Source organism: Melopsittacus undulatus, chromosome 7, assembly GCF_012275295.1.
Source record: "Melopsittacus undulatus isolate bMelUnd1 chromosome 7, bMelUnd1.mat.Z, whole genome shotgun sequence".
In the NCBI taxonomy this organism is placed as follows: domain Eukaryota; kingdom Metazoa; phylum Chordata; class Aves; order Psittaciformes; family Psittaculidae; genus Melopsittacus; species Melopsittacus undulatus.
Genome location: NC_047533.1, coordinates 52376019 through 52384982, shown reverse-complemented (window position 1 = coordinate 52384982; position 8964 = coordinate 52376019). Strand labels below are relative to the sequence as shown.

General features: G+C 40.6%; 1 protein-coding gene across 1 annotated transcript; it reads right to left on the bottom strand.

Moving 5' to 3' along the window:
• Positions 1–794: 794 nt before the first annotated feature.
• CISD2 (CDGSH iron sulfur domain 2) lies at positions 795–8876 on the bottom strand. Its single transcript, XM_005148648.3, has 3 exons — positions 8648–8876; positions 2116–2327; positions 795–1138 (listed from the first exon to the last, which is right to left on the bottom strand). Exons 1-3 carry the CDS (start codon positions 8748–8750, stop codon positions 1049–1051), a joined length of 405 nt encoding a protein of 134 aa, XP_005148705.1. The 5' UTR covers positions 8751–8876; the 3' UTR covers positions 795–1048.
• Positions 8877–8964: the final 88 nt, after the last annotated feature.

Here is an 8964-nt window from a genome sequence, read left to right as displayed (position 1 = left end):
CAAATGACATGCTGTTTAGGAACAGTTGAAATGTGCCTTAGTACAACTGACTAAAATTGTAGCATGGAGAAAATTTTTATTTTTAAACTGAGGGATACAGTCTTTCATCAGCAAATAAAGCACTTTAGAAGAATTAATCTAGCAGATAGATAACCAGCAATTATTTACCTGCATCTGAAATTAAGCCATACCATGGCAAAGGTTCTGACTTGTCCAAATAATCTTTCTGAATAGGTAACAAGAACACAGCTCAGCTCTGCGTTCTTGGTTGTCATTTAACAAATTCCTCCCATGAAATTCTCCGCTACAAAAAGTAGCAGCTACAGTGCAAGTGAACTTGTAAGAAGCAAATCTGGTTATCCCTAGAGTAACTCATGAATGATCAACTCAGGTGCTCAACATAAGCAGAAAACATTAGTGGCTGACCTGCTGAATAGTTCAGTTTATTTGATCTGGAATTGCAGCACTCCACCTAGTAGCCTGTATGAGACTTACCAGCTGGGGGTGAGGGTGTGTGTTTGTCTGAGGTAGGCTGCTTTGCATGAGATTAACAAAGTGCTCACTTCAACACTGCACAGACCAGACCTTCACCTAGCATAAGTTAACAGTGCTATGCTGCCTGCCTGAACATCTATTCACAAAGGAGGAATTTAGTATCTTTTTCCCTCTCAAATGTAAGTGCACTTAAATCTGTTCCTGTAAAGCAGAATAAAACATGGTTTCCCAGCAGAACAAAATCAATAGTACTTGGAAATAGCAACAGTTTTAGGATTACATATTCATACAAAAAAGGCTTAATTGTAGGAAGTAATTTTATTTACAGGTATAGTTACTTTACAGTTTTACAAAGCAGACATAATTCTTCTCAGAATAAAGTATCAAACCAGTGACAAACTTAGCACTGTCTAAATAGTTTATTCCAAAAAAGTAATCTACAGCAATCATTAGACTAAGTCATACCAATCACATAATAAAATGCTGTCCCTTGCAACTACAACAGTATAAAAAGACTTTTTAATCAGTCATTATCTAGTGGATTAAGCATCTGCTATACTTCTTTCTTCTTGAGTATTAGTGGACCTACATTATCTCCTGTTAATTCATTGTGCTTGTTGTGGGAGCCATCACAGACAGGGAACTGGAAGAAAACATACATGAGGAATTAGCATAACTCTGCAAAAACTGCATGGGGATTTTTATACTTCTTCCTATGCAAAGAGCACTTTAACAATGTCACTAGTTCCTGCTACTACATCCTGTTTCAATATCAAATTCCCTATCTCCTAAGACATGGGACACATTACACTGCTAAGAGGTAACTAAGTTTGTGAGGTCCTAAAATAGCTGTTCATAGATACAACATTAGGGATAAAGCCTTTTTGCATGAAAGGACAGCAAGCAAAGCAGTCATCACAGTCACAAATGGCTTAAGGTTCATTGTGGAGCTAGTAAAAGTGCTCTTGATAGATTTAATAATTTGCAACCAGAAGATACTAGTTTAAGGAAAGCTGAAGTAACTGCTGAAGTTACTTCAGTAGTGATTAGTCTGAAGCAAGAATAGTTGAGACGGTTTCTTAGGTCCAGAGCAGACTTTTTTGTTAAAACAAGAAAGCATTCAGTCCAGAGAGAACAAAACCAGGGTGCAGTCAGCACACTGAAAAGAAGTTGAGGCTCAGTGAAAAATGTTCATGTACATCTAGTTGATTTGGGGGACATGGACTACCCCAACCAGTCACCTACTGGCATCTCTGGACCAGATGGGGTTATGTTCTCCCTCACCAACACATGTCCAGCCTTACTTTCATTCTACTATGAACAACTTTCTATGCATTGTTTTTGCAAAACAGTTATCTTCCAATTACTTGCAATGTATTTCCAGACATTAAATAAGGGTTGTTTGTTTTCAATCTACTCACAGGTGGTCACTGTGTAAGCATTTCATAGAAAACCCTACTGTGTTTCTTACAAGTTTCTACAGTTTCTTTCTGCATGTAGACAGGTTTACAGTGGAGAAAAAAATAAGAATTGTATCATTCTCATAACTCCACCACTGAAGCACTGACAGAAATACCCAAGTTTCAATCTCTAATGATACTGTAGCACAAAGTGTCTTACCGTCTTAGAACGCCAACACCTGCAGTAAGCTTTAGTGAGGCACAGATCTTCAATGTTTATTTCATTCACTACTTTTGGATTTTCCTTCTGGATCTTCAGGTTAATCAAGCTGTCCTTCTGCTGTTTCTTCTTGGGGAGGAACGGGCGAATAGCGAGGTAACCGAGCAAGGCCAGCACGCCAAGGAAAGGCAACAACCGCAGCCATTCTGCAACTAAAGACAGGTGGAACTTAGACAGGCTCTTCACACCACTTCAGTATGGTGCAGCATCAGCTACTCTCAGATGACTGAGGCTTAGGGTAGGGAATGGAACTGCTCAGTCAGCAAGGCTCTGAGGGCAAACCAGACTGTGGATAAGTCTGAAGAAAGACAGACCCAGGTGAAAACCTGAGCTTTACTGTAGCCAAGGTAAAAAGCTGACTCCTAGAATTTCATCTTAAGTTTAACACTGTAGAAGATGACTCAATGGAAACAAATAAATTGAAAACAAAAGGCATACTCAAATGATGAGCCCTAAAATTACAGGGGTTCTGCTCACTAGCAAACTGGGCATGATCACATGCAGTAAGTACATGAAATGCCACTATCTTAACATTCTGTGTATGAAGAATATCAGCATATTTTATAATTCAATTTTCAATTGGAGGGGTTTGATATTTTTTGTTTTTCTTAGATTTTTAGCTTCTTGAAGCTTTCCTCATTTGTTGCAAGGTTTGTTTTTTAAACTTTTGGAAGAAATTATAGAGATTACTCAATAAACACTAGCAAAACCTTCACCTGTCTTTTAGGTTTTATTTTTCAGAGCTCTGTTTGCTCAGGGATCTGCAACCAATTTCTACAATACACAGAGAAAGTGTCCTGGGATCAGGTAAGGCAAGCCACAGAAAGTTGCTTTCTGCCAAGATGAGGAGCTTCCTGTAAGAAAAGGTAAGACATTCAGTATCCTCTGCAGACTAGCTGCCTTCCACATTATTATAAATCTTCCAGACATACTGGTGAGAAGAGTTACTGGACTTCGTAATTCATCACCACCTCACTTAAGATCTATATATATTGAAGGTGGATCCACTTTTCCAGCAAAACATGTTGTGACAACTCTCCAGAGTAATTCATGTACCATGGTGCAATAAAGGAGAGAGCATTTTTCTAAATTTCTGGAGAATACATTGAATTCAATGCACCACAACTGTATAAATGATAAAGGCACTGCAAGAACTTTCAGTAGTCTTTCCATATCTGCACTTACAGTGGTCCCTATGCACAACAATCAACAAAATTTGCTGTTACTGCAACAGACTAATCCTTCTCTCTTTCCTCAGTTCCTCCAACAAGTGGTAAGCCCTAAATAATTAAACAATTAACACTGAGATGCTTAAGCTTTTTCAGTTACAAAGTACTGAGTTTCCTGGACGGTAGTGCCTGTTTGTCTCTCCTATCATTACTGTTCCAGAAGACCATGTCAGCAGGAATCCAAGTGTGTTTTCTGACCTTACGTGAAGGATTGACTTGGAACTTACTTTAGAAGAGAGGAAAAACACTTGGTCACTGAAAAAAATTCCCAAATTGAGTACCTAACTTGACTGCTGGCAAACAGGTGGGTTTCTAAAAAGCTACTCTGAACTCCAAAGACAGAACAGACACTCTAACAGGCATAGCATAACCAGAAGCAGGGCATTTACCAAGTGTGTGATGAATACAACTGGGCTAAAACTGACACACAAAAAGGAAAACATCTCGCATCACAATTAAGCATCACTAACAGAGACCAGCAACTACACAGCAAGTGACATCTCAATACAGCTTGAAACTCATTGATATGACACCAAAATCAAAACAGTAGTCATGTCTATGAGAGGCTCATAACCAGTTAGGTTCATTCAAATGAAACAGGAATATGAAAGCTATAACCTCCTAGAAAGGGAATTAGAAACAAACAGGAATAAGAAGGATATTCTTTATCATGGTTATTATTTAATATTTGTATTATGCCAACTGTTGAAAATGAGTTTTGTCCTCACTAGCCATTAATTTCTTTACATGTTTCTAACGTGGGAGTTTCTGGAAAGCCCCCAATTACACCAATGTGTGCACTAAACTTAAAACTGACTTGTTATTGCCAAGACTGACAGAAACTCGTACTTGTTATTGAAAAATCAACGTGACTGTGCTTCTAGGGCACGAGAGACAAGATACTGCTGCAGAGTTAAAAAGTCACAGATCTTTGGACTGCATGGACAGGGATAGGGAATAAAGCTTCATGCAAACTAATGCAATGGTATCTTTCTACAACTGTAAGCTGCTCTGTGTTTTTGAAGCCATTCACACCTTTCTGAAGCAGATGTAAGGCAATTCACAATTTTCACAGTTGATAACTCAGAATTCAGCAGTTACAGTGATTCTGGAAATTCCTTATCCGTTCTACTGCGTAGGAAGAGGCAGTTTTTGGAACCAGAAATGGAGAGCAGGGTATCAAAGAGGTTGGTCTTCAAACTTGACTTTTGTTAGACAGAGACTAATCCCAAGGTTAAGTCCTGGGAAGTGTCAGGAACATCACTAGAACAATTCCAAGAAGCTGAAGCCACAGACCATAGGTCATTTATATTTTCCAGGAGAGGTTTTCTTAATTTTAGTCCATCAGTAGCAAGTCCAAAAAAATAAACACATACACTGTGAACAGAAAGGGACCGGCCAGCCACTGACAGTCAAATCAAAGCAAGTGGTCTAGGCTTGTCTTTCACCAGCTACTCATTTGGTATCTTTCACTCCGATTTATGTTTTAGCCAATTCCTGTGGAAATGATCACAGAATGAAGACCCAAAAGCAGCTTTTTACAGTAACAGCTCAACTGCAAGCCAACCTTTTAACAAGTATTAGTTACCAGTCAAAATGAAGACTGGAACTGTGACTGTATGTCTCGAAGCTGACGAAATTCCTCACTTAATTACATTATCCTCAGAAATAATAATAACTGTTTTCTGTTGTTTGCTTGGGTCTCTTAAGGGTGTTCTCATGGCTACACAAAACTAAACACAAAGGGTTCCACACACCACTTCACTATGCCTATTAGATTATGAAGGTATAGAAGTCCTTTTAGTGACAGCACACTAAATAAATAAAAAGCCAAAAACTATGGGTAGGTTAGCAAGCCACTCTGCAAATGACAATTTCATGATTCAAATGGGTTCTGCAGACTCTGTTATCATGGTTTCCCTCAGTACAGTAAAAGATGATCTACAAAACTGTCCTCTTCTTGCCTGGCAGCTTGTAACATTAAAGTCCCCCTTAACATGTAGGCCACATGTAAGACAGCCCACACAGGACCATCATGGTTATGGAAAGAGGCATAACACCAAGATTCTTACATAAACCCTGAAATTATGACCACATGCTAGTTTAAGGTGAACGTCTATGCTGTTTTAATGACATGTACTAGGATAAAAAGCAACACCAGCATGAGACAACACTGTTCATTTCAGTGAACTTGAGAAGGGAAGGGTAAAGCAGCTATGACAAGAAATTGAAAGAGGGTTCTGAGCAACAGCAGGGTGACAATTTAGATATCCACTTTCAAAACCGAGGTCAAACATTCTTTCCTTCCTCTCTCATTGCTTTTCCCTTCAAGAGTTTTGCACTGGATGTTAACAGTCTCCCTCTCTCCAAGCAAGCAATTTTCCATTCTGATTTGTTGAGATTACAACAGACAATAGGTGTCTCAAGATTTTTGTCAGCACACTATACAATATCCTACACATGAAAGGATTTTCCCTGCACTTTTGGTCTGTTGTTTCAACAGCTAATGCACTACATGAACTGAAGTGACACCAGCTGGGAAGCTAATGAAGGTCTATAGAAGCAATAAAAGAGCTAACAAGCAAAGGACTGCACTGCTCCAGATTTGGGTTCTCGCTTGCCTTTGCAAATAAGGTCTACGCTAGCAAGTGTTTTATGGTGCTGGTCCCTAGTAGTCTCATCAGTAGACACCACCAAAGGACAAAACTGATGCACTTTCAATGTTTTAAAATCAATACTATTTCTCACTTTCCAAAATGAAGAAAAATGCATGACATGGTTGATATGCCATTTGCCAAAGAACATGCCCCTCTGTAATATGTAGTAGTAAACACAAAAGAGAATATTAATCAATTAGTCAAATTGTCTGCAGTATTGGTAATTCAATAGATGGGAGCCTGTAAATTGCTGCTGCACAGTTAACTCCCAGAATTGGAAATCCCCTGCTTTTAAAGGCTTATGACTTTAGGACAGGACAAAGCAGACCACAACAATACAGAAGAACCAACACTTGCTAAAGCAATCTGGTTTTCTCAGATCAGACTTTAGACTGATGGCAGCTCTGAGTGCAGGTAAGCACAAGACCCTTCCAATAAGCAATGAGGTTTCAATGATTTTCAGTAACTTACGCACTAAGAGGGAATCACTTATTAATTTAGGTGCCTAGGATATGGCATCCTGTGATTCCTTTTTGAAAAGCCTTGCCATGTTGCACTTACCCTATGCCATAACTTTAAGCACCTTGTACATGTTTGCTGTTTTTTCCTCCATTTTCATTCATATCCACCCTAAGGGGAAAATATATAAGCATGACAGTAGATATTAGCCTAGTCTGACTATTGAAAAAAAATAAAAAAGTGTAAAAATGTTGTATAATTAAAAATACATAGCCATAGAGACATGACTTTTCAATTTTCAGAGTGTTTATCACAAAACCAGCCAAAGAAACCACTTAAAACTAGAGGCAGTGGATTTTTTTTTTCTTTTACAGGTATGCTTCTTAAATCCACCAGGTTTCAAAGCAATTTCTGACTTGTTTCCTTCTTTTGCCTTTGTTTAATATTTTCGGGATTAGCATTTCATATGTTTGGTCTCCACCTAAGGTTTCAGTTTTGTCTCTTATCCTCCCTCCAGATTCAAAGCAGTATCTGTCAATGGGATAAATAATATGACAACAAACTAGTTCTCCCCCACTGGTAACTGTATTACAACAAGAAAAGTTCTGACCAGAGGCTTAAAGAATTAACTATATTTACTACTATGTAGTGTGAATAAATACAGAGGCTGCACAAATAATCCTGTTACAGAAATGTATGTTTGGACAAGAGAAGCAAGAAGAAATTAAACTCAAGCTTAACAAATTTTAAGTACAACTTGTGGTTAAAAGGACAATGACTTAAGTGGAAAACTGTGAAAAGCTAGGAATATGAGAAGCTCCATCATTCTGTAGCTTACTGTATCCCCTTCCTCCCAGCTTTGTAGCAGCTCAATTTCTATATTGGGTAAATATAATTAACAGCATGCTCTGATGAGAGAGTAGTTGTAGGGAAAGAAGAACAGTTCATTTAAATCAGGTCTTCGTGTCGTGGGAAAGATAATGAGACTTTAAGTTTACAAGCAGCATGAACATGCTGGAAAAGTACCCAAACCTGGTTTTAAATAAATTGTGCCTGTTCTACATTGAATCACTTTCCAGCACTATTTAAGTCATATTATCTTGTTGCTGCAAGATAAACAACTACAGTTGATTCTGCACTTTGAAGACTTTTTCTGTTTCCTGAGAGTTTCTGTTAGAACATTCCTCTTGTTCATTATCACCCAACTAATTTTGTCACTGGACACTACTTGAGGTTCTGCTTGTATTACCACAGATAGCTCCAGTTTGCAAAGCACTGAACACAAAGAATTTGCTAGTATTTCATAGAATCATAGAACGGTTTGGATTACAAGGACCTTAAAGCTCACCGAGACCCAAGCCCTGTGCCATGGGCACAGACACCTTCCACTAGAACGGGCTGTTCAAACTCCAATCCAACCTGGCCTTGAATACTGCCAGGGACGTGGCAACCACAGCTTCTTTGGGCAAGCTGTGCCAGTGCCTCATCACCCTCATAGTAGTTCTTTCTTGTGTGATAGTAGTGATTGTGGGAAGTAGTTCTTTCACTGTGTGACAAGGCTATGTGTATGTAACAGGTCCCAGAAACAAGTTTTTTTGGTTTTCCTATCAAGTATAGATGAGCTCTGTAGCCTTTTAAGCAAATGAAAAGACAGGGGTTTAGGCCTTCAGCTAAAAATCCCATTTTCCTTGTGTGCACAGCCTCAGACTTGCTGGTACTTGCACAGAGAGGAGAGTACAGTGCAAAGAAGTCTGGCCCGAGGAGCCTGGTATGTTTTACTTTACCACTACATTTTACTCTGACGGTTATGATCTCTACCTCTTAAGATACCTTAAACGTCCTTACGGATAATTTTCCTGCTCAAACAGTTTAACATTTAGGCTCCCCCTTTCTGCAACAGATTAACGGTTCAGCACGGCCGGGAAAAAGCGAGCAATGCCCGGAGCCAGAAATGGAAGTCGCAGTCCGACACGGGACAACCCCGGGGCATGTGCCGCCAACCCAAGCAGACGCAGGGCTCCGGGCATGAACCGCATCGCCCACCCCGGCGCCACCGTGCTCCCCACACCAGCCGCGGGGCCAGAGGAGCGGGAAGGAGGTCCGGGCCCCGCCGCTCCCCGCACCTACCTGTGAGGCGGAGGAAGCCGCCGACGCTCTCGGGTAGAGGCAGGCTCTTGAGGTACGCGGGCAGCTGCACCTTGATGATACGGGCTAAGCTCTCCAGCACCATAGCGGCGATCACTGCTCAGGAGATACCGCTCTACGGCTACCAACTGCCCCGCCGCGGCAGCAAGCGTGCTGCACGCAATGCTCCCTCCGCGCATGCGCCGGAGCGGCGCCAGAGCTACAGCCGTTTCCCCTTGCTCCGGCAGCATTTCCGGCGGGCTCCGCGGGGAGAGCGTCACAGCCGGAAGGGGCGGTGACGGTAGCACCAGAGCCCGGTA

What these genes read in the sequence shown, in the direction of transcription:
- CISD2 (XM_005148648.3), bottom strand. Translation starts at nt 8,750, where the DNA reads ATGGTGCTGGAGAGCTTAGCCCGTATCATCAAGGTGCAGCTGCCCGCG. An exon ending in CGGCTTCCTCCGCCTCACAG is followed by an intron (nt 2,328 to 8,647) that starts GTAGGTGCGGGG and finishes ACCTGTCTTTAG; the next exon opens with TTGCAGAATGGCTGCGGTTG. An exon ending in GGTGTTGGCGTTCTAAGACG is followed by an intron (nt 1,139 to 2,115) that starts GTAAGACACTTT and finishes GTTTTCTTCCAG; the next exon opens with TTCCCTGTCTGTGATGGCTC.